The sequence below is a fragment of the Eurosta solidaginis genome, chromosome 2, assembly GCF_040869045.1.
Source record: "Eurosta solidaginis isolate ZX-2024a chromosome 2, ASM4086904v1, whole genome shotgun sequence".
Taxonomy (NCBI): Eukaryota; Metazoa; Arthropoda; class Insecta; order Diptera; family Tephritidae; genus Eurosta; species Eurosta solidaginis.
Genome location: NC_090320.1, coordinates 285851456 through 285878496, shown reverse-complemented (window position 1 = coordinate 285878496; position 27041 = coordinate 285851456). Strand labels below are relative to the sequence as shown.

The window sequence follows — 27041 nt, the reverse complement described above, 5'->3', positions numbered from 1 at the left end:
TATAGAAAGTTCGGATATCAAAGAGTGGCTTTACTTGCTTTTTTCGCTGCAAAATTTTTATAATAACATCAAAATTTAACTGTCTTGCCAAAACGGATTCAACACAAAGAGTGTCAAGCATGAAACACGCTCTTGAGATGAACACGATCTATGAAAGTTTTTGATTCTTGAAAGAACGCTGAAGGAACGTTCTGCACTAGCTACAGTGACAGGTATAGCGCAAAAGATACGTAAAGCAACACAAATGTTGGGGAAAATTGTATACAGATTTTGAACATATGTAGATGGCATTTAGCAATTCCAATGTATCAAAATTTGCTTCGTAAATGTGTTTCAAGTGAATTATTTCATATTATAAGCTTTGAGAAATGTCCTACTTGTATTTTTCGGCAAATTTTGCTGTGCTCGCCCGAACCGCAGTTTCATCCATGTCTTTAAATTGCCACAAAAAGGAAAACGTCTCGCTCAAATTTCTCATAGCTGCAAATCTTTCAGTAATGACAGTGATTACCGAATCAACGATCACCAGGAATGTATTGTTTTTAAAATCAGACTCTGAATCATCCATAATCATCTCATTTAAATTATCTTCAGAACGTCTTTGGGTTTTCTCTTTGGAATGTCCGGAAACTTTGACGAGATGTTCAATTGAATAGCAACTGGAGGACCACGTTTCTTTCATTAATTGTAGTCAGTATTTTCAACCAAATTGAGGACAGCAAGATACATTCGAACTTGTTGGTATACTTGAGAATGCCGCTAACATCGCCGTATGCTTGCGTAGTCAAGTTTTGTTTTTGGCTGAAAGACTATGGAGAGAGCTCGGTACATTTTTTTTAGGATGTCCTATCGTTGTGGAGTGCTGCTGAAAATAGTAAAACATTTTTGTACAACTCCGAAGAAAGTAATTGCAGCCGTACAACATTCTGCAGCATCAACAACACATAAATTGAGACTGTGGGTTGCACAAGGCGAGTAATCAGCATTCGAGTTTTTGTCGAGAATGTGACGTAGAACCCCGTTGTAAGCCCCTTTCATATTGGCGCCGTTATCGTACCCTTGTGCACAACAATCCTCAATCAAGTATGGCAAATTAGATCAGCGATTTTCTGACCAGTTTTTTGGTTACAATTCGCGAAAGTCAAAAACCGTTCTTGAATTGTAAAATTTGTTGCTTTCGAATTGAAATGGAGCTAGCGCAAAATGAACGTAGTCAACGTGACTAGCATCAGGCATAGTATCGACGACAATAGTAAAATACTTGGCTTTCTTGCCTTGATGTAATACAACTTTCTATAAACTCGTTCTGAATGTCTGGGGAAAGATAGTGAACTTGTAAACGTTTGCGCTGCTGTTGTGAAATACCAACTTTCTCCAAATGATCTCTAACTATCGGATCATATTGGCTTATGAGATCTTAGATGCCAAAAAATGTCCATCGTTTCGTTTACCAAGATATATACTTTCGCCTTTGAAAGCTAGGCGTCTTTCACCCAAAAATAAAATAGTGTCCAAAATTATATATAAAATTTCTCTCCACTTTTGAGTTTCAGTGATTAGCTGGTCAATGATAAGTGTATCAATTGTAGCCTCCTTTTGCATTAGGTTTTTTAAAGATCGCTATTGAATATAACATTTAATGTGATCTTGAGTATTTTCATGTGATGGCAGTTTATCGTATATCTTCTTCCATTCCTGGAATTTCGAATATCCGCCAGGACAACAAATTTTAGGTCGATTTAAAGTATTGGTGCTTAACAGACGACATGGTAGGCAAAAAAAAAGCATTGCTACTGGCACTCCACACTAACCAGTCACGCTGCACTTGCTCTCCATTTGGCAAGATTCTGTTTAACAACGAGGTAGGAAATGCCTCGTCATGACAATCACGTGGAAAAATAAAAGGACACTTTTGATGACCTCGACGAATTAGTTCGTTGACTTCTTCAGATAGCAAAAACTCATTATTCACGGTACCGATATCGAAGTCGTTTAAATAATCTGGACTTTGGTACAGAGTTGGTGGTATTGTTGGAAGACTTTTTGAAGATGAACCTTCATCAGTGTCACCACGAAAACTACGATTTCGGATTCATGTAAACATACATTTTTGTTTGATGTTTTTATTGTCTCACGCCCAAAATAATTATCAATATTCGGGTTAAAATTTGCACATGGAACAACTAAAGACTCTCCTGAATTAAAAAAAATGTCTTAGTACCTCTAAATTGCGGGCCCCCTGAGAAACACATTTTTGTTCGATGTTTTTATTGTCTCCTCAGGCCCAGGCAAAAAATCATTATAAATATTCGTTGCTTTTGAAATTCGGCTTAAAATTTGCACATGGAACAACTAAAGACTCCTGAATTAAAAAAATGTATTAATACCTCTAAATCGCGGGCCCCCTGAGAAACCCCGGGCCCGGGGGAATCCCCCCCTCTCGACGGGCCTGGTTTTAATATTATCTATTTCAAGTTTAAAACATTTTTGGACTTTTTCCACAATTTTGTGATATATATGGTTGTTGTAATGAATGTTTATTAATGACTCGAACAAATGCAAATTTACAAGTTTGAAGATCTTTTGGAACGTAAATTCGAGTATCAGAATAATGACTTAAATTTGATCTAACATTTCGAAAATGTTCACGTAAATTACTTAAAATTTCAGATGATGGCACAACAAGTTCGCCTGGCAAACGTAAATTCTGACCGAAAACCATTTCCGCTGGTGTTGCCGAAATATCTTCTTTGTAAATAGAGCGCAAACCAAGTAATATGACAGGTAACTCGTCATTCCATTTATTTGTGTCCTCTCTAGCTATAATAGTAGTCTTTAATTGTCTATGAAATCTTTCAACCATACCATTTCCTTGGGGGTGATATGCGGATGTTGTAAATTGGGGATAATAATTTAGTTTACTCTGAAAATAATTTCGATGTAAATTGGCTACCTTGATCAGTTGTTATCTTTAACGGAACTCCAAGCCGAGAAATATATTCTCTAAAAAACTTATTTGCATTTGTAGTTGCTGAAATATCTTTTAATGCATATGCCTCAGGCCAACGGGTAAATCTTTCAATAATCGTTAAAATATAGCGATGTCCTTTTGAAATAGGTAATAGTCCAACTATATCTAAATGGATGTGTTCAAATCTATTCTTGGAAATTTGAATTTTGACAACAGGGGATTTTGTATGACGATAAACTTTAGATTTTTGACAATTAAGACACTCTTTTGACCAAATATTAATTTCCTTATTCATATTAGGCCAATATTATTTTTTAACTATGAGCCGTCGTGTAGGTCTTGTACCCGGATGTGCTATTCCATGTAAAATATCAAATACTGTCTTTCGCAAATTACTCGGTTCAAATGGCCTAGGAGTTTCTCCTGAAATTTCACACCAAATATTAAAATTAAATGGGAATACTAATTAGTTTTAAATTTAGATATTGAGAATCAGATACAAGTTGATTTAAGTCATCATCTTTTTGTTGTTCAGTTTGTAAAATTTTAAAATTCAGTTCTGTATTATATATTGCATTAACCTCAAAAGCTCTAGATAGCGTATCTGCTACAACATTGGATTCTCCTTTAATGTATTGTATGTCATCAGTAAATTGTGCTATAAATTCCAAGTGTCTCGTTTGTCTAGGGCTTCGTTCTGTTTTTGAATTTAAAGCAGTAGTCAAAGGTTTATGGCCTGTATAAACTGTAAATTGTCGTCCTTCCAAAAGATATCTAAAATATTTTATATTTAAGTAAATCGCCAATAACTCCCTATCAAAAGCACTATATTTAATTTCAGTTGGAGAAAGTTTTTTAGAAAAGAATGCAATGGGTTCAATTTTATTATTGTACTTTTGTTGTATAACGCCCCCAATCGCTGTGTTAGATGCATCTACTATTAAAGATAATTTAGCATCTTTGTTAAAATGATTTAACAATATCGTAGATGCAAATTTATCTTTAATGCATTCAAAAGCTTCATTCGAATACTCGTCCCATACCAAAGTTTTGTCACGATTCTTTCTTACTTTGTTAATTAGATCGTAAATTTTGTTTGTAAATTCTGCTAGTTTTGGAATATATCTATGATAATAATTTACCATACGAAATTGTGCATAGCTGATACCTTTTCATCGGAAGGTCGAATACCTGTTCCAGAAATGTTATGTCCTAAAAAATTTATATTTGTTACACCAAAAGTACATTTACTTGGTTTAATGTTTAAACCGTACTCTGTAAGGCGTTGCAAAAGGATACGTAAATCTTTTAAATGTTGTTCTTCGCTTTACTTGCAATAAGTAAGTCGTCAATGTAAGCATATACAAAGTCTAAGTCACCTACTACCTCATTTATGAATCTTTGAAAGGTTTGTGCAGAATTTCTAAGTCCGAAAGGCATTCTCATGAATTCAAACTTACCGAAAGGAGTGGTAATAGTAATAGCAGTTATAAATATCTTCAGGGGGAGTAATGTAGGTTTCTTATTATTTTTATTTAACTTTGTATTTTAGTTACTTTGAACTTCAATGTTGATTATTCAATTATCAAAAATTTTCATTGTTTGAAGTTGGTAAATTAAAAGAATTAAAAAGGTCAAAATAAAATATAATCCAAAATACGTTTAAAAAAAAAAACTTTAAACTATATTTTTGAATACGCCTAAATGTATGCGTCTATTTTATTTTTTATTTTTCACAACAATGAAAATTTTTGAAATTTAAAAATCAATATTGAAAATTTAAATATTGATAATACATTTTAAAATTACAAAGTTCAAAGTAACTAAAATACAAAGTTTAATAAAAACAAGTAAGGTAGGCTAAGTTCGGGTGTAACCGAACATTACATACTCAGCTGAGAGCTTTGGAGACAAAATAAGGGAAAATCACCATTTAGCAAAATGAACCTAGGGTAACCCTGGAATGTGTTTGTATGACATGGGTTTCAAATGGAAGGTATTAAAGAGTACTAGTATCGCCTGTGGTCGAAATTCGACCAACGTGTATTTTTTTCAACTCAGTCTATGCATCAAGTATTGGAAATATAGCAGACTGGTCTAACTTACTTAACTTTTTCTGTAAAATTTTGAATTTTATCTAAGACTTTGTACTTTTTGATTTTATTTTCTTAAATTTTCTACAAACTTTTCACATGTAATTATAACGTTTTGGTATGGAGCTCCTTAAACAAAAATATAAAAATTATGTAAAATCAAATGAAATTGACATAGATTTATGGTGAAATTACTTGAAATTAAGTGAAGTGAACAAACAGTTCCATATAAAAACGCAATAAGTGCACTTAGACTTTTTTTCCGGGTTTTAATGTGATCATTGTGGAAATATGAAGATTCTAATCTTCGGATAGAGCACTTACATAATTTGTCCAAAGATGGCGCCCTTTTGTGCAATGAAGTGAATATCGATATTTGGAGAGATTGTTGGATTTACAAAAAACTTTTTCTATTAATTATAAACAAATAGAGTAATATTTTTTAACAAAAATAGGCCTATGCACTGCGGCTGATCGATACGAATCGATTAATATCACTTTTATATGATTTTACGTATGCTAACTATGCGAAACCGCCTGTCAATTGTTTGTATGGAAATTTTGTTAGCGTATTAATATATAGATAGTGGGTAATATACTGCCTACTACGGCAGCCATGATGCCGGTTGCCCTTTTGCCCTAAAATCAAAAACGTTTTTGGGACACATTTTCGGGCAAATTTGCCATTAATTGTTATAAATAAATTAGTTAGTTTCAACAAAAGTTAACTGATTTTTTGCGATTTCATGTTTTTTTTGAAAACAACTAAAATAAAAAACAAAGAATCTGTTAAATAAAGACTTAATGTATTTACGTGTAAGTGAAATTTGCCACAAAAAATGGGCTGGCCAAAAATTAATTCTATTTAAGATTTTTTGGTACGCTACAAATTATTTTGAAACAATTATTTGGGATTTTGGTAGAGGCTATTATAGGTAAGTTGCAATAATGGGAAACCATGTTTTAATCTTTCACGCTTATGTAGGTTTGTGACTTAGAGCACTTACATAATTTGTCCAAAGATGGCGCGCTTTTGTGCAAGAAAGTAAATATCCATATTTGGAGAGATTGTTGGATTTACAAAAAACTTTTTCTTGTGTTTTAGAGCACTTACATAATTTGTCCACAATACGGCCGCCATGATGCCGGTTGCCGTTTTGCCCTAAAATCAAAAACGTTTTTGGGACGTTTTTTTCATTTAATATACAACGTGAAATTTTCCGATTCAGACAAGTTGCATTTAAATAATAATAACCTAAGTTGAAATAAAAGAATATATAATAAAATAAAATAAGAAATAAGCATAAAAACAATATAAAAAATTTAATGTTATATTTTTGTAACTTTTTTTTTTTTTGTTCAGTATAAGACGTACTTTATCTAAAATGAGGATTAAATCTGCAAATGCAAAAACATTTTGGGGCAAATTTGCCATTAATTGTTATAAATAAATTAGTTATTTTCAACAAAAGTTAACTCATTATTTGCGATTTCATGTTTTTTTGTAAACAACTAAAATAAAAAACAAAGAATCTGTTAAATAAAGACTTATGTATTTACGTGTAAGTGAAATTTGCCACAAAAAATGGGCAGGTCAGAAATTAATTCTATTTAAGATTTTTGGGTACGCTACAAATTATTTTGGAACAATTATTTAGGATTTTGGTAGAGGCTATTATAGGTAAGTTGCAACAATGGGAAACCATGTTTTAATCTTTCACGCTTATGTAGGTTTGTGGCTTAGAGCACTTACATAATTTGTCCAAAGATGGCGCTTTTGTGCAAGAAAGTAAATATCCATATTTGGAGAGATTTTTGGATTTACAAAAAACTTTTTCTTGTGTTTTAGAGCACTTACATAATTTGTCCAAAGATGGCGCGCTTTTGTGCAAGAAAGTAAATATCCAAATTTGGAGAGATTGTTGGATTTACAAAAATGTGTTTGTACGATATGGGTATCAAATGAAAGGTGTTAATGAGTATTTTAAAAGGAAGTGGGCCTTAGTTCTATAGGTGGACGCCTTTTCGAGATATCGCCATAAAGGTGGACCAGGGGCGACTCTAGAATGTGTTTGTACGATATGGGTATCAAATGAAAGGTGTTAATGGGTATTTTAAAAGGGAGTGGGCCTTAGTTCTATAGGTGGACGCTTTTTCGAGATATCGCCAAAAACGTGGACCAGGGATGACTAGAAAAGCAACATCAAAAATTTTAGAAATAAGGTTTTTCAATTAGAAACAATTTTTTCTAAGCGGGGTCGCCCCTCGGTAGTGTTTGGCAAGCGCTCCGGGTGTATTTCTGCCATGAAAAGCTCTCAGTGAAAACTCATCTGCCTTGCAGATGCCGTTCGGAGTCGGCATAAAATCATGTAGGTCCCGTCCGGCCAATTTGTAGGAGAAAATCAAGAGGAGCACGACGCAAATTGGAAGAGAAGCTCGGCCTTAGATCTCTTCGGAGGTTATCGCGCGTTACATTTATTTTTTTTAATGAGGGTTTTAAAAGGGAGTGGCCCTTAGTTGTATATGTGAAGGCGTTTTCGAGATATCGATGAAAATGTGGACCAGGGTGACCCAGAACATCATCTGTCGGGTACCGCTAATTTATTTATATATGTAATACTACGAACAGTATTCCGGCCAAGATTCCAAGGGCTTTTGATTTCGCCCTGCAGAGCTTTTTCTTTTTCTTCTACTTAATACGGTAGGTGTCACACCCATTTCACAAAGTTTTTTCTAAAGTTATATTTTGCGTCAACAAACGAATCCAATTATCATGTTTCATCTCTTTTTTCATATTTGGTATAGAATTATGGAATTTTTTTATTTTTCGTAATTTTCGATATCGGAAAAGTGGGCGTGGTCATAGTCGGATTTCGGCCATTTTTTATACCAAGATAAAGTGAGTTCAGATAAGTACGTGACCTAAGTTTAGTAAAGATATATCGATTTTTGATCAAGTTATCGTGTTAACGGCCGAGCGGAAGGACAGAGGGTCGACTGTATATAAAAACTGGGCGTGGCTTCAACCGATTTCGCCCATTTTCACAGAAAAAAGTTGTCGTCATAGAATCTATGTCCCTACCAAATTTCACAAGGATTGGTCAATTTTTGTTCGACTTATGGCATTAAAAGTATTCTAGACGAATTAAATGAAAAAGGGCGGAGCCACGCCCATCCGATTTTGCTAATTTTTGTTTAGCACACATATAGCAATAGCAGTAACGTGCCAGCCAAATTTCATCATGATATCTTCAACGACTGCCAAATTACAGCTTGCAAAACTTTTAAATTACCTTCTTTTAAAAGTGGGCGGTGCCACTCCCATTGTCCAAAATTTTACTAATTTTCTATTTTGCGTTATAAGGTCATTATGTAGATGGTGTTCTGGGGACATAAGAAGACAGCCCGTGGCGGTTCTGAGAGCAGTATTTTGGCAGGCCTGTAGCTTCTCACAGTAAGTAGTTTTTAGGTTTGGCGACCATATAGGCGACGCGTAGCATGCAAGGGGGGTTAGAATATACCCGCGGTAGGTATGCCTGTCGTGAGAGGCGACTAAAATACCAGATTCAAGGGGCTCATGGAACTTGGGGGTGGGGAGGGAGGGATGGCCTGAAGGTTTAATGTGGCCACATAAATCGTTCCCGAGAGGGTCGGGCTGGCACCTTAATGGTGCTGTGTTACCGGAGCGTACCGGATCTGTATCCGGCAAAGGACCATCACATCGATAACACTCCCCAAAGCCTTCGGGGAGCAACCTTATCGCTACAACAACAACAACAACAACAACAACAGGATTTTATTACGGCCCTGGATTTTCGGTACAATTGCGCTTGCATGCTCACCAAAATGTAGATCCTGATCAAACGTCACACATAAGATTTTGGGGTGTAGGACAGTCGGTAGCGTAGTGCCATCGACGTGGATGTTCAAAATGGTCGACATTTGGGACGTCCATGTTGTAAATAAGGTCGCGAAGGATTTAGTCGATGATAATGTCAGGTTTCGCAAGGCGAAAAAACTGGAGATATCAGGGGGGTAGCCGTTTATTCTATTGCAAAGCTTATCGATCTGTGGGCTTGGGCCTGTGGTCATTACTGTGCAGTCATCGGCGTAGGAAACGATAGTAACTCCTGGTGGCGAAGGTAGCTTAGATATGTAGAAATTAAACAAAAGTGGGGATAGGACACCACCCTGTGGCACCCCTTGTTTAATTCTTCTTGGTTTTGATGTTTCGTTTCTAAATTGCACCGACGCCTGCCGACCACCCAGATAATTTGCGGTGCACCTTTTAAGACATGGGAGAAGGGTAGACCCTTCCAGGTCTTGCAGTAACGTGCCATGTTTGGCCGTATCAAAAGTTTTTTATAGGTCTAGCGCAACGAGTACTGTTCTATGGTGGGGGTTTTGATTTAAACCGCAATTTATCTGGGTGCTAATGTCATTTAGCGCTGTGGTGGTGCTGTGGAGTTTTCTGAAGCCATGCTTATGACAGGATAGCTATATTAATCCCTTATTAAGATTAAAAAAAATATAATAAAAAAGGTGTGGTCGCCAGCCGTCAAGGCGAATTCAATAGAGGTGGTGTTATCCCAACAGTTGATTGCTTCTTCTTGATAATTTTCCATACAAAGCCTTGTACAACAATATGTCAGTTAATCGAAATAAATGACAATTTTCTTTTGACTTAACATTCGTCTGCACGGCGAATTGGTTGAATTCGCTTTGCCACCACCTGTATGGATTCGCCTTGCCAGCCGTTTTTTATTTGCACCCGGTATATACATATATAATAGCAAGAACAACGTACCTTCCAAGGCGAATCCATACCAGGTGGTGGCAAAGCGAGTTCAATCAGCTCGCCGTGCAGAAGAATGTCAAGTCAAAAGAAAATTTTCATAGACTTCGGTTAACTTACATTTTGTTGTACAAGGCTTTGTACAAGGCGAATTCAGTAGTTGAATTCGCTTTGCCACCACCTGGTATGGATTCGGCTTGGCTTTGTATGGAAAATTATCAAGAAGAAGCAATCAGCTTTTGGAATAACAACTCCTGGTACCAAGGCGAATGCAGTAGAGGTGGTGTAATCCCAACAGCTGATTGCTTCTTTTGATAAATTTCCATACAAAACCTTGTACAACAATATGTCAGTTAATAGTAATCAATGAAAATTTTCTTTTGACTTGACATTCTTCTGCATGGCGAATTAGTTGAATTCGCTTTGCCACCACCTGGTATGGATTCGCCTTGCCTGGTACTGAATTCGCCTTGGTACCTGCCAAACTTCATACAAATTTTACTCTTTTCAATGTGAGGCGTGTCACACTCATTTTCCAAAATTTTACCTAAAATGCATTTTGCTGCCAAGTTCCATAACTTAAACAGTGTTTTGTAAGGGAATTATCTAACTTATTACATATCAACCTAATTTGGATGCAGCGAAGTCCATGTACCTTGATTTGCTAATAATGTGATAATTTTTACTTCTCGCATAACGAACGGATGGCCCGTGAGACACTTGTATTTTTGACATATATAGGTTTATACCTACCTGATTCCTTTATACCAGTTATCTGATAAAAGTTGTGAGACCCTGCGTACAAGTAGAACTGGGTACTACTAATTTTGGGGTCATGATAATTTTAATGAAAGAAACCCGTGCACTTTTATATCCCACGACTTTAATACCTTTGCTTATATACGATTTCCATAAAAATATTTCAACATGTTGAAAGAAAGTATTAGGTAGAAACCCCCAAAGAACCCCATTGAAAACTTTCTTGGTACGCCCCAGGCCAAGTAAAATGGCAGTTTGAAATTAGGGCTATATTTAACTTTAAACAGTGTTAATAAACTACATTTTTTTATTTAAGGTAGTTTCCGGTCTTAACCTGTTTGAAACTCTATTGCGATGTTTGGCAAGATCTCGCATAATACGGCCCTTTGCACAACAAAAGTAAAGCAGAAAGCCAAAGGGGCTGCATATAATTTAATATTATCTATACTCTTTACAAGTGTTTTTAAAATCTAGCCGTGCAGGAATTCCGCACATATGTTTAGGGTTTAAGTTCTTTCTTAATTTCGACGATGAGTACGCACCTATGCATTATACCGATTCCGAACCGACTTCATGGCAGAAATATAATTGGCCGTTCGCCAAACTACTGACAAGGAGTGAACCCTCTTAGAATCACATTTTTCTAAAGCAGCTGCTTTTCCGGGGACTTCATCGTGAAGTGCGAGAAGTAGTTCAAAAATTCTTTTCCTTAAAATTTAAAAATAAATATGGTTATTCTATACGACAGCATAACACTCTTACCAATCGTCCAAAAATATTAGGGCTGGTGTCAAAAGACGCGTTTTGTATCCGGAATTGCGAGTCAAAAAGGCAAATCAAAATTTTGGCTTGTTGCAGGGATATTTGCGAAAGAAATTGAACATGTCCATGAGGATGTTGTAGTTCTGTTGTATATGGGAAAAAATTGTGCAGAAATTGGTTTTGCACGTATTTTATTTTGAATACAAATATATATTGGACCGGCCAGGACAGTTTTTTATAAGAGCAGATGAAGGCCGAGAAAACAGAATTATACCAAGAATCCAACCACCGGTTTCAGAGCGGTCCATGTTCATTTTTTTTTTGTTTGAAATAATTCCAAATTGGCTCAAATCGCTGTCCATAAAACCAAAATTTCTATCACTCTACTGACAGAAACGTGTCAATAGAAGTTGTCTTCACTTAAAGCATTGGGGATAAGACAAGTATGATAACTTCTCCAAAGATGTCAAATTTACAAATTGAACGGATAACCAGATTTTTTAACTCCCAGCGATTTAGGGGGTTAGAATATACTCACGGTAGGTATGCCTGTTGTAAGAGGCGACTAAAATACCAAATTTATTCAAACGGATTTGTAGCGAAACCCTCTCAAGGGGTTGCCAACGCAATAAATAGCTTCTCCAACCCAATTGTTAACCTCACCTATTCGCGGCGGTTCGTGTTTCATTAATAACCGAGGCTCGGGCGACCCCGAACTCCTCATGGACCTAGGGGGTGGGTGGGCGGTATGGCCTAGAAGGTCGCATGTGGTCATAACAAATCGTTCCCGAGATGGTCGTGTTTGGTACCGGAACGTACCGGATCTGCATCCGGCGAAAGACCACCAACATCCTTAACACTCCCCGAGGCCTTCGGGGAGTGTCCCTATAATTACAACAACAAAAACAAACAGATTTTTAATTGACTATCGTTGTCACATTCTTTATCTGTTTCTGTCACCCACTGAAGATAGCCGGCCCTATGCGATGCCATATTGAACATCCTGTCAAAACGCTGCCGAAACGCTAAAAAGTGGCCATATTGAACATACTGTCAGGATGTTGACGGATAAGATATCACACTTGTTTTAATCACAATGCCTCAATGTAAACAACTCATTAATAGCCATCATTCAGACTTTTTTATAGCTGCATATAACGCTCAATTCTCACCGGAATGCTCTGGATCATTATGAGACTTGAGAAGCAGAGGTCGTGTTGGTTATCATTTAACAATTTAAAGGTCAAGCGGAAACAACTATTTTTGAATAAGTACCCTTCAAAAAACGCAAGTACTCCATAAATAATGTAAGGAATACTCCTTTGGGAGTATAGTAATATTCCAAAACTAATCTGTATTCATACAAAAAATGTGCTCCAATTAACATTGCGATGTCCTAGGAGAGGAGTAGGTGATCCCACTCTCGCTTTGTTTGTGAGTATAGAGTACATACGTGAGACTACTTTCCAAAGTACTTTTATTGTTGTACTCCATGGAGCACCCACAGAGGATCATATGCCAAAGTACTAAAGAGGAATTGTGTCGGAAAGAATTATCGGAGTGAATTTAATTTAAAATGAAAGTAAATGAAGAGGGGCAATACAACTTTTATATTTTTTACTACGAATATTCTTATGTTATTTAGCATTTGCGTGAATAAGAAACTAATATTTCTCTATACTATAGTATGTATACATAAAACCAGTGCGCGGTTGCATTTTATCAGAGTTGCCATAGTAAAATTTTATTATCAGTAATTTGTATGCAATATTTTACTTTTGGCAACTCTGTTCGATCGTCATCGTGTCGTGATCATGGTCGTTGAAAAACGAGCAATGATCGGCTGATGGTGCTCCGCAAACGCATTGCAAAGGAGTATTGTTAGAGTACTCCAACATGAAGAAAATGGAACACGTAATCCAACAATTTCTGCAGGGTAGGTTTATTAAAGGCAGCATTGCTAAACTCAAAACAAGAGTGAAGTTTAAAGGGCCAATTAATGGTGACTTATTCATAACCAGAAAAAACAGCTGATCGAACCAACCTTATGGAAATCAATGTAATCGATTAATGGTGCCATACCATAACGCTAAAGCCATAACCATATTATAGCCAACCATATGGTTTTTGGTTTTTCGCCATATCCATAACTTAAAAATAGTTGAGTTGTTGAATTTGTTAACTTTTTGTATATTTTATTTATTGTTTTGGATACGTTTTGACTAAGAGACTTATTGTTGGTGGAATATGTTTGTAATTTTTTGCGTTTTCTCATTTTTATGAAAATGTCAGATGTTTAAGGTTATGACACCATTAATCGATCACAATGTAGATGGTTATGGATATGGGTTAGAGTTGTCACGAATATTCGGCAACTATTCGGTATTCGGCCTATTCGGCCACTTGTTTGCTATTCCGAATAGTACGTATTATTCGGCCGAATACCGAATACCAAATCATGTAAAAAAGACACGTTATATTACTAAAAATTATGTGTTTATTTCTCAATTACAACACTTTAGTATTTAAAATTCATCAGTGGTAAGTTCTGATGGATAAAAACAAGCTTTTCAGCATTTTTGGGTAGCAAACGATTACGCTTTTCATCGTACGTGTTACCAGCCTCAGAAAATAACCTGTCACTACACATGCTACTTCCAGGAGAAGAAAGATAAACTTTAGCAAATTTCGAAGGGTTTGGGTATTGTTTTTCGTTTACTAACCACCACTTGTAAGGATCGGCCTTCCGATCTAGGCGAACTATTTTCAAATAAAAATCCAACTCGCTTGCGACAGCATTCTTCTACACGTCCACCTCATCATTAGCATTTCGCATATTATCTGTAGCGACTTCCTCAAGGCAGTTCCAGAAACTGTCGTGTATTTCAGTAGTCCTATCATTTTCATTCAAGTTTCTTTTCTTATGAACTGGAGAAGAATCGTCATCGGTACTACTAGATTCATCACAACTAAGATTCATCATAACTAACTCGCCCCGACAAGCATGTATTTCGTGCCGAATATTCGGCGCTTCGGCCGACAGCGTTGCCAAATATTCGGTATTTGGTATTCGGCCAAATCACTATTCGTGGCATCTCTAATATGGGTATGGTTATTGCTGTGGCGGTAGGGTTAAGGAAGTATTATTGGCCTTTAAAGCCCGAGTTAAAGCGGGAGTCATTGGTGCCGTATGTCGTATCGCTGTAGTCGTATCCCTAACGTATTCAGCTGTTTATCGTTACGACAGTAAACCAAAAACCAATTGGTTGGCTACGATACGGTTACGACTTTAGCGGCACCAATAATCGATTGCATTGATTCTCATAAGTTTGGTCGAATCAGCTGTTATAAGGTTACCGATAAAGCACCAATGTCTGCGGCTTAAAGTTGACATAGTCATAACGCCATAATCATAACCATTTTTTACTTAAGCATATATGACACTGCTTAATTTTTGCTTGGATTACAAGCTAAAAAAACTGACGAAACTTTATCGGAACTTCAAAACGCAACAACAATTTCTATCATGAAAAAGCGATACAACTATTCACCAAAAATTAGTGAGTTTGACATGTTTTTGTTTCTGTTTTAAATTTTATTTTTACATTAACACTTTTAACAATAAAAACAATGCAAATAACACGCGAAAATTATTTCGGTCTCTAATTCTTCACTTTTTTCACAAGAAAGTTGATTTTAATTCTGTTTGTATGCACTAAATTTTCAAAATAAAAACAAAATTTTCATGTGTCAGAAAAAAATAATGAAAAAGCGGCCGAATGTCAAAAAAACCTATCGAAATACAAACTGGCTCGTTTGTTTTTAATGAACTAGATTGCATTTTCCTTATATTTCGTTATTTTTTTGAAATATAGTTTACACACTTACACCAGTACTGAAGCCGTATTAGGAGGGAGTGGGACAAAAAATTGAAGATAAAATTAACGAAAATAAAGTAGTGTCATATAGGTATTAAGGGCGAATTAATGGTGACTTATAACCATAAAGCCATAACCAGATAAAACAGCTGATCGAACCTACCTTATGGAAATCAATGTAATCAATTAATGGTGCCATACCATAACGCTAACTCGATTACATTGATTTCCGTAAGTTAGGTGTGATCAGGGGGTCTACTCTGTATTGTGCGATGCGAAGATAAATTGGACGCGAAAGGTAATTGGAACTCTGTAGCACTATCGCATCGCTAATAATGCCGCTTTTTTATTTTTCGCTAATTTTTTGCTTGAATTTACATCACTGACCAAACGTCAAAGAAAGAGAACAAAAGAAACAAGGCGATTACAATTTCGGCAAACGATTGATAGGAGGATTATAAGAGACAACTCCAACATTATGAGTCTCAGCGATCAAAGGTAATTTAAACGTTACAAAATTACTCATATACTATTGCTTTATGTTCTATTCATTAGTTTTGTGCAGAATTTTCGGCTTAATAAGGAAGCCTTTTTGTATGTGCTAAATAGCATTAAAAGTGAGTTGAAAACTCCACGGAGAGCAACGACAGTTCCTGAAATAATAAAAGTTTCTATAACGTTGAAGTTGTTTTCGCGTTGGGTGTTTTAAGTAACCCTTTGGCCAAATCTGGGTGTATTGCCATGAAGTCCACTAGGATATTGTTGCTTTTATGTTTTTTGAGTTGTCCCATATATTTTTAAAAGAATGTACAATGAATATAAAGATATCAATTTATAAAATCATCAATTAATACTTACATATTTGAAAAATGCGAATGCCTATTGTAGCCAGAAAAATGCGAAAATGAATGCTGTTTGATATTCGCTTTCGCTATACAGAGTGCTGGCAATGCGAAAAGGGATAAACATTGCGAATGGGCAAAATGTGAATGCGAATGTCAAGATACAGAGTACCGATTTTGCGATTTCGCGTATTTTTTCTTTCGCATCGCAATACAGAGTAGGCCCCCAGCTGTTTTATCTGGTTATGGCTTTATCTATATCAAATTGGCATCACTTATTGGCGCCTTAACCCAAAAATCATGAGCATTTCATAAAAATGAAGAAAACGTAAAAACTTACAAATATATACCACAAAAAATAAGTCTCTTTGTCAAAGCGTATCCAAAACAATAAATAAAGTCTCAAAAAGTTATTAAATTCTCCAACTCAAATATTTTTAGGTAATGGATATGGCGAAAAACCAAAAACCCATTTGTTGGCTATGGTATGGTTATGGGTTCAGCGTAATGGTATAGCACCATTAAACAATTACATTTATTTTCATAAAGTTGGTTCGTTTAGCTATTTTATCTGGTTATGGTTTTATGGATAAAAGTCACCATTAATTGCCCCTTTAGGGTTATTCTTCCATTCTCTGACCATTCGTGACAGTTTGCTACACTGTCAACCATCGTAAATTTTATAGTAAACAATGCTGTCAACATATTATGACAGATGGATAAGGAAGAAGAAGTTTCATAATAAATTCAACAAAACAAAGCAGTAAAATTATTGAAAATCAATTTATAAAAATAATTTGTAAGGATAATTATGTAAACATTAAAGCGTGATTCATACAAAGAATTTCACAACAAGAACACTTACTTTTCTGCGGAACAATTGTAGAAACAGAACGGCCCGGGCTAGCAAGTGTTTTGGCGAGGTGAAGAAACATGGATATAGAACCACCCACAAATTACTCGGACACAGCATCTTTGCAATCTAATTCAGAATACTCGGATGCAGAATGTGAACCACAGCATGATAGTGATTACGAATTCCAAGATACACAAATTGAACCAAACATAGCGCCGACAGGCCATAGTGTAATAAATGAAATACGCGGGTCTTTGACGCAACCAGCACAAGTGGAAAATGCTAATTGTGATGTTACTGGAACAGCACCTACAACTGATGTACACAAATCCATATCTGCAGAATCATTACCAATAAGCTCTAGCACCAGTACAATTTCTGGTGAAATTGCCAACTCATTAAGTATGGTAACAGTAAATGATGATGATGCCGCCGATATGCAGCACGATTATATGCATGATAGCGTATGGCGTGGGCAAAAGAAACACATATTCATATTGAGCGAAGCAGGCAAACCAATATATTCATTACATGGTAATGAGGATAAATTAGCAACATTATTTGGTGTTATACAGGCATTAGTGAGTTTTGTACAACATGGCCAGGATACCATAACGTCCATACATGCGCATGGCATAAAATTTGTATTCCTGATGTGTAATACGATTATTCTAGTTGCAGCATCACGCACAAATATGAGTGTGACACAGTTGCAATTGCAATTGAGGTAAGTTTATTATCGAATCGCGATTTCAATATTATACATATACAATATATTCGTTCTTCTAGTGATGTTTACAATCAGATACTATCTACGCTTACCAATAAGCATGTAACGCGCATATTTGAAAAACGTAAAAATTTTGATTTGCGCCGTTCATTAGCAGGTAGCGAGCGCTTAATTTATCATCTTCTCGCAAATGATAGTAGTAACAAGCGCGGTAAGTAGAAATACAAAACACTTACAACAATTAGGAAATCATAGTTTAAGCGTATTTAATATGCCATAAGTCCATCCATGATCAATGAATGGCTATGCCGCATAATCAAGACAACGTTTTAAGGTGCGTAGAGTATTCCAGCAATACGGCTAGCCTGTTGTAAAGTCTGATATCCGGAGCACCGAAGGCTCGAATGATAAAAAAAGATGTGAGGGTACAGGGTACTTATAAACTAAATATTCTATTCTATTCTAAGAAGAAACACATACTAATGCAAAAAATAAACTAATTTAACATTTTTCTTTTTGTAATTACAGTTACCAACAATGTTTTTACATTTTTAACGAATTCTATACGTGTACTACCACTGTCTACTACTGTGCGCGCAAATATCGTTAGTGCTATACAAAGTAATTGCTCAAAAATTAAGGATTTAGTTTTTGCTGTTCTTCTTGCAAATAATAAATTAATATCATTAGTTCGAATGAAAAAATATTCTATACATCCAGCTGACTTAAGGTATGTGAAATGGAGGAGAAAAACAATCTCAAAAACTTACAAACAATTTTTTAATCCAAAAGAAATTTTAACTACAAAAGAAAAAAGTTTCACTTCAAAAAAAGTTGATCTCAAAAAAAGTTTTACTTGAAACAAAGCTTCTCATGATGAAATTAATATTCAGGTGTTCTCATCTCGTTAACGCTTTCCCTTATTCTGACAATTTCGGCATGCATAATTTAGAGGGTTGTCTATCATACTATTCTACTACGATCGGAGTAGATTTTACTATACGTTTAGAAATATTATAACTATGTAAGCCGCTACCAGAATTTTTTAGACGTAAACATAAACATAACTTTGTATTCCCCAAAAGATTATAGACACAATTTTGCAGAAAACTTATTTTTTTGGGGAAATTTGTAGGAAAAATTTAGCAATAAAAATTTAGTACTTTTGTAGTACAACCCTGCAAAAACGCTCTCGTCATTCCACGTCATTTGACTAGTCATTTGACAGTCATAGGTTATTTTCATAATCACATTTGCTTGGGCGCGGGTAAGTTTTGTGACCTAATTTTTTCTAGGGAAGTAAATACTGGCAAATAAAGCTGCCGAAAAAGTGAGGTTATGTTGTTGACATCACCTTTATTATTTGATCATGAAACTATTCGAAAAAAGTTTCTCTTCGAAAAAAAAAAAACAAAATAAAAAAAATTCCACTTCAAGCACAACTTCAATTAAAAAGAAGTTTGACTGCAAAACAAATTTCCCTTCAAAATAAGTTTTACTCCAAAAAGAAGCATCAAATATAAAAAGAGTTTCACTTCAAAATGTTTAATTTCTAAAGAATAAGTTAACTTAAAGTAGATTCTCGTCACAAGAAGTCTTGCTCCAAAAGAAGTTTCACTACAAAGTGGGTCTTCCGAAAAATTTCACTTCAAACAAAGTTCTACTTCAAGGCAGTTTCTGTTTAATAGAAATTTCACTTCGGAAAAAGTTTTACTTCACAATAAGTTAAACTTCAAAGAAAAGTTTTCACTTAACGAAGTTTCGAAAAGGTTTCGCCTTAGAAGCAGCGCCCTTAAACCGTGTTCACTCAAGCGATAACTATGCAACTGACAATTTTTTTTTTAATTATAATGAAACTAACGAGTATTATTTGCTGATAGTTGATATACATTAGGGTGGGTCAAATTTATTGTTGAAAAGGCAAAAGCAGTTTCTGAATCTATGGGTCACACTGAGTAATAATGTCCATGGGATCATAGGTCTGAAATGAATTTTGAGCCTCCCTAATTTTGTTAGAAAATTTTATATCCCAATCCGAATAGCGGCTCTCACAAATAAAATACATGAAGATAAATGTTAAATTCGGATTCGGCTTGGGATATAAAATTTTCTAACAAAATTGGGGAGGCTCGAAATTTATTTCAGACCTATGGTCCCATGGACAATATTACTCAGTATGATCCATGGATTCAGAAACTGGATCTGCATCTGAAGTTTTTCCCCCATTTTTCCCCATACAATTTGACCCGCCCTAATATACATATATCATTAATCCGATCCACCATTTGAGAGCTATTGTGATTTATAAAATGGGCTTTGATCACGGGTCGTAAAACGTCATACGGGCTCAGTTTCACTTCAAGAAAAATTTCAGTTATAAAAAAGTTTGATCTTAAAAAAGGGATAGTTATTAGAAATTTCTATTCACCAAAATGCTTATATATAATCTTTTATTTACAGGCTAGTCTTCAATCTAATCGAGTGCTCAGAATCATTTAAGGCTTCCGAGAATTGGACCCCTATATGTTTACCCAAATTCGATATGAATGGTTATTTGTATGCGCACGTTTCATATCTGTCGGATGATTGTCAGGCGTGCCTACTACTGCTTTCTGTCGATCCAAATGTCTTTTTCACATTATCCGATGCCAAACGACGCATAACAGATAAATTACGTTCCTCAAAATGTCTTGATGCGATAAGTAAAGAACTGGAGAAACCAACAAATGGTGGGCTAAATTTGACAGCTATTGGCATACCAGATCTGCGCCATTTTCTTTTTAAACCCAAATCAGCAGCACAGCTGCTTTGTTCAGAGCTAGTACCACCCTATTCCACATTAAATGAATTTGAACGTTTGGAGGGTATATACTGTGATATGTTACATCGTATACACAATATTGCACGTCCGGTCAAATTGATTTATGAAGTACGCGAACGTGAAGTGGTGCTAGCTTGGGTGACTGCTGCGTATGAGTTGTATGCTGTTTTTGAACCGCTCGTAGATAAATGTGCTGTTATAAAAAATGTGGATAAATTGATAAAATGGATAGAAAAGGAATATGATGTATTCTTTATACGAACGCATCCAACTTTATGAGATTGGTGGGGACATGCAGGGCGGTAATCGTGGATCGGATACAATGCCGAGTAATAACAGAAAAGTGTAGATAAATGTGTCACCCCACGTCATTATTTCAGTTAACAATCCAAATGTATATCTGCCATGTACAACATTTTTTGTTGTTATATCGGCCTAACTTTTCAGCAAGAAACTCATCCACATGGTAGATGCTGTTCGGCGTCGATGCCGTAAATTTGTAGGAAAAAAATGAAATTAGCACGACGCAAATTGGAAGAGAAGCTCCTAGATTTTATTATAATTATTATTGAAAAGAAATAATCTTGAGTGCTGTGTAGTAATAGAATAGCAATTAACGGATTTGAAATCAAGGCGTATTGAACTGTACTATTTCAAACATACTGCAAGTATGTAATTAAAAATTAACGAGTTATATAAACAATTTGTCAGTTAAGCAATTATTGCCATTAAGTATGTAAATTTTGCAAGTATTATTGGCTGGCGCTAATTTGTACGCTTTAACTTAGTGTAACTGTACATTTTTATGTACAAATATAGGCACGAGTTTATATACAAATATGTGTATATCATTTCGGTTATGTACATAATATATATGTATAAATAGTTTAATTATGTTCATTATTAGTTATATCAAAATTTTTATAACATTAAACACAATTCAAAAGTAAAAATTGCTAATAAACGGATTACATTTCGAGGTAAGTATTTTATCTGTGATTAATTTGATGACTATCTCTCAAGATAGATAGATTTTAACTTTCAAAGAAAGATCACTTTTAGAAAATAAATTTTGAAACAAATTTATTTAAATATGCCTCAGCTCCAAAATATTTTTTTTCTTAAAAGAGGTTTCACTTCAAATGAAGGAATTTTCCCTGCAAAAAATGTTTGCTTTGAAAGAGGTGTAACTTCAAAAGAAGTCTTACCTCAAAAGAAGTTTCACCTCTAAAGAAGTTTTACTTCAAATATCACCACAAACGAAACTTCACCTAAAAAATGCTTTGGAAAGAATTCACCTCAAAAAAATTTTGTCACAGAGAGTAGATAAATGTGTCGCACGTACGATTCTAGAGATCACGGCTAGACACCGAATCCTGGGATGATTTGTGCGTTAGCTTTACGTGAGTCGGTTCGCACGTAAAGTAACGGTTTCTGAGGTAATCCCTCAAGATTTCGAATAAATATTTTCGACCCTTGAAAGGTTGGTTTCCTGCCTCGCACCAGGCTATGGTAAAAACATTTTTAACGTTAGTCTCGAAGCACTAATGGACCATTTGGTGGTTGAACTACGCCCATCATTTCTGCTATCTCAGAACTTGTAAAGTGCCCTCACACATCTATGGACTGTGGATGCCGTAAGTCGTTGCTCTATAATTTTCCCATAGCATCCAGCGTTCACAGTGGGCGGAAATACCTCTATGGTTTAATGCTCTTCCCATATACATATGTATAAGCAGCCTTAGCATCCTGTGACGTTTTCCATACATCTCCGCTATTTCACCGCTCCACGTTTCTCTATCGGCGACCGACAATCAAAAGCCCGACCGTTGATATATTTGTGTCTTACCGCGGTTATTAGAATGTGCTATGGCCATTTCGGCCATACCTCCCACAAGTGTCGATACCCGTAATGAAGACACCCAAAACAGCGTTGCATATCCGCTTGTGCTGTCTTCACATCAATGGGTGAGAGCCGGGATTAATGTCTACTGTGACGATTACAGTTTCTCTGGTTTGCAGCAAACACAAATACCGGTATTATTTTCCACAAACTTTCGAATGTTGCCTGACTTATCATGCCCGTAATTGATTTGCCTCCACTGATACACTCCCTTAGCATCAGTGATAAAGCCTTATTTCTTCCCCTTTAGGGGAAGTCACATACGTTGACTGTTTCGCGAGCTGCGCGAAAACTTCTCTATCGTGCGCTCGTCTTGGCTGCCTTGTGGTAGTAGTCGGCGTCGATATTTGGACCTGTTAGGGTGCACAGAAACGATATAATAGAGAGACATTGCATAGACGAAAAATAGTGTGAGGCAAGCTTCACAAAATTCTAGTAGGTCACATTCACCACCTACCACAGCAGAATTTGTTAAACTACCACTGTCTGTATTAGTTATTTAATAATTATTTGTACACTTTTTATTCAGCTAATGTGTTCAGAATTTTAAATTTTACTCACTAAAACTCCAATCAGTGTATTTCTGTGCTTAAATTATGTTAAAAATTGTGTTAAAAGTTTTTGGTGTGGTGAAAGTGACCTACTAGAATTTTGTTACGCTCCCTGCTTTCCACCGAAGTTCGCGCATGCAATATCTTTATATTCCAAAATTTTTGGAGTGCATACACATAGCGCACTGCTGCTATGTCTGCCGTTAATCACGACATGTTCGATTTGATTTTGTATTCTTCGATCAGAAGATAACTAGATGACCATACTTCGAGCTGAACCAGTTCGAAGATTTTATTTTGCGGACTCAAAACCTTGAGACAATTGTAAAAAAGTCACAAGTTCAAAAAACGGGGCTAAGAAAATAAAATTAAAAATTTTCGAATAAAATTATGTATACATATTTGTCATGTATGTATATAGTTTTTTTGAATAGGGATTCTGAAAGCCGCATTTCTGTTCAAAATGGAACTCCTCACAGGTGCTCAATATTCGAGTTTACAGTCCATAACCAAAGAGAATATCTATCCTCTTTGCCATAACATTTACCATATAGTTTGGCAAATTAAATTGAGGTTATGTTGCGAAAAGAGCGGAAGGCAGTAAAAGAAGGCAGTGGAAAGGAGTGGAATGAAGAACAGCAGGAAGAGCAGAGTTTTATTACATAAATATACCTTCAATCTTTCACCAATATTAGAGATATGTAAATGTAGGAAATATAACTAAATACATAAATATAAGCAAACTGCAAATAAGGTGTTCTAAATGCTATACATTCCAAAACTATGACAGTGTATGACTGTTTAAAAATTTAACTTGAATTTCTTTAAAGATTTTCGTAATATGATTAGTAACGTTTGTGTGTGTGCTAAAGGCCTGAACACATAAGAATAACCTATTTGACCATCGCCATACAACACATTCAGTCAACTCATCTGTCAGGACACGATGCTGTACTTGACTGCATGTGTTTGTAAGGGGATCGTCAAATAGGTTATTCTTATGTGTTCGGGCCTTAATTTTGAGCGATCAGCTGTTAGTTGCGCTATTTGGTAAGGTTTACAGTGCTTCAAATAAAAATAAAAACTACCTAAATATTTAAGATTGATTTTTAATTTTTTGTTTGTTTAAATGTTTTTTTCTAGTGCAAAGTGTGAGAATTAGAAAGTAATTCATTGTCCTGTTTCTTTTAAAAAATTTTGCAAAACAAAAACTATTAGTTCAAAATATTTGTATTGTTGGCCAAAAAGGTTATAGAAATAAAAAAATTTAATTTTAAATGCTAAAATATTATCTTTTTTTTTAAAACCAATACATTTTTTTGTACATCCACAATTTTTTTTTACAAATAATGCATGAAAAAAGAGTAGGAATTGCTCCGTTTTCAGGCGATTATCCGATTATCCTTGTTGCACAATGCTATTCACCGAATGTAAAAAAGATTAAAGGCCCAATTATATTTAACGCTAACGCTATATTCCTAACCATACCCATACCCATAAACATCTCCAATGTGATCGATTAATGGTGCCTTAACCTAAAAATCGTGAAAATTTAATAAAATTAAGAAAACGCAAAAAATTACAAACATATTCCACAAAAAATAAATCTCTTAGGCATAACGTATCCAAAACAATGTATAAAATCTACAAAAAGTTATTAAATTCACCAACTCAAATATTTTTAGGTTATGTATATGGCGAGAAAGCACAAACCAATTGGTTGGCTATGGTATGGTTATAGCGTTAGCGTTATGGTATGGCACCATTAATCCATTACATTGATTTTAAGTTTGGTTGGATCAGCTGTTTTATCTGGTTATGGTATTATAGTTATAAGTCACAATTAATTGACCCTTTACACCTTCTTAAACTAAGCTTTACCAGTCGCTATTGCAACATCGCTTTACGCTTGCTCTTCTTGCGCGCTCTCAACACACAGAAGGGTTGTAAGAAATTCGAATATGGAAAGCTTAAATACTCGTTACTTTTTCTGCAGCAGCTGGAAGCACACAAAAATTCTATGCTCACAATAGCACTGTCTCAGTTGAGTTAAGGATATATGCGCGTCCGGTCGTGTTTTTTTTCAACTTCTAAGCGTTGCAGCGGTCATAAAAAAATTAAACTAAAAAAAATATGAATAAAAGAAAATAAAGTTTAATAAAATAAGTCTGTGAATTTTAAACAAGATAAAAAAAATAAAATCTTGTTTGTATTAGTGTATCTGGCTAGCATGTGAAGCCAACTAAATTTTTGTTTGCATACTTATAGGCGTTTTGCACATAATAAGCGTATTTTTAAGCAACAACTAAAACAAGAAGCTAGCAAAAAAAACGTTTCTATATAAAATTTAATACCCATAATTGTGTGCATGTGTATGTATACTTACACATATCTAACGACGAAAGCAGACAAACAATAGCGAGTGCTTATTATTCTACGAAGAAAAGGTAACAACAAAAAAATGAATAGTGAGTACATTTAAGTGTTAAGTGTGGCTTAGGTTAATTGAAAAAGGTAATAAAAATAAATAAAAATGTAAAAAAAAAAAACAAAAAATGGGAAAATTTAGTGCTTAAAAAATGAGTGTAAAAAATATTTTGTAATCTTTGTACCATATTTCTCTATATCCAACCAGACACAGCCGTGCTGCTGGCGCGTTTCAGTCGTTCCATTGCGTTGGCAGTTGTGACATTTACGCATCGTCCTTTTAAAGCACACAAAAAACAAATCCGCAAGAGCGGCGCGTGTAAAAGAATGTCTTTGTATTTGGCGTTGAAGCACTTGAATTTTCGCCAACAAACTTGCACGGTCGCTTAATACACAAAATTTCGAAAATTTGTTAAAATGTGCTCATCCTTCTCGGAGTTAAAGTTGTGAGTTGTAACGCGTACGTCCCTTCGTTTCACGTTCATTCGTTTGCTGAATCCGGTTTACGCTTATTGACTTTTGCAACTTTCAGCTTCAACATTGTTGTCCGTCAGTAAGTTTAATTTACTATCTGTACTTTGTTGTTGTTGCTTCGAATTATGAGCTTGCACACACACAGTTATACGTATTTATACACTGCGCAACAAAACCATAAGACACTTCGACTAAAGGCCGCGCACATTGAAAAATTTTCATATAGGCCCGGTTTTTCAGTATTGGTTAAGCTAAGCTTAAGCTAAGTTTGGGTAGACGATACATTATGTGACCAGGGGTACGGGTTTGGGGTGGTGGGAGGGGTGGGGATGACTCCCCCTTTCTAAAAACACCACCCCCACCCGCAGGAGGTGATCAAACTACAATTTAATATTAAAGTTAACAAAAAATGCAAGAAAACGTAGTGAATTGAGCAAAAATGGTGCTACCAGACTTCAAAATATGTATAAATAAAAAACGACTCAATCTATTTTAAATGCGCTTTTTTTATTCCAGATTTTCTATTTTTTTTATGAAGTAAACGTAATTTATTTTAAAAAATCGCATTTTCTAATTACAAATTTTCAATTTTTTTATGATAACACTGTTTTTTTTGTTATCTAGATAAATAGATAGATTGTAGATACGCCAACAGTTGGATTTTGTTTACACAATTTCTCCAGCCTTAGAGAAATATATATCTAGTTCCAGAGCTGATAGCCAACATCATGCTGTAATTATTCTTAAACCAGATAGTAATCAAGTTGTTTTCCAACTTCATTCTTTAATCGCTATCCAGCCTTTGAAAAATTTTGTAAAATGTATAGTTCTCGAGTTGACCTTTGAACCTTTGAGAGATTTTGTGAAACGCACATCTCTCAAATGCATATGCAACGCTTTTTCTCAGTTTATATCCTACTTTGGATATCGAGTTGAGGTGGGTTAGATAAACACCTGGCTGATAGCAGCAAAGAAGCGCTATTAATTATAAATAAGTTATACCTATTGTTATGGAAACGCATTTACTATGGAAGCAGTAAGGAAGGCGGTCGGCATGATGTAGTGGTGCACAGTGGCTAGTCATTGTCGGCTGGGGCGGGTCCTTGCCAACCTTACTGTTCCTGCGCCATAAACAGAAAAAAAGTTCCTATCATGCCTATCAAACTAGCAGCTGTCAAA

The 27041-nt window shown here is 35.3% G+C and overlaps 2 protein-coding genes across 10 annotated transcripts in view; both read left to right on the top strand.

Annotated features, from left to right (window-relative positions):
• Positions 1-16748: 16748 nt before the first annotated feature.
• Mon1 (vacuolar fusion protein MON1 homolog) lies at positions 16749-21452 on the top strand. The gene is made up of 4 exons (XM_067770090.1): positions 16749-17683; positions 17746-17897; positions 18215-18416; positions 20147-21452. Exons 1-4 carry the CDS (start codon positions 17034-17036, stop codon positions 20784-20786), a joined length of 1644 nt encoding a protein of 547 aa, XP_067626191.1. The 5' UTR covers positions 16749-17033; the 3' UTR covers positions 20787-21452.
• Positions 21453-24792: 3340 nt separating this feature from the next.
• smog (G-protein coupled receptor 158 smog) overlaps positions 24793-27041 on the top strand; it is a 316915-nt gene continuing 314666 nt past the window's right edge. Inside the window, exons 1-2 of one of the 9 annotated variants that reach the window (XM_067768315.1) lie at positions 24795-25408; positions 25597-25941. The gene's annotated coding sequence lies outside the window, so the exon portion shown is untranslated. Of the gene's footprint in view, positions 25942-27041 lie in introns of all 9 variants that reach the window. The other 8 variants (XM_067768321.1, XM_067768317.1, XM_067768318.1 and 5 more) reach the window with 8 other exon arrangements.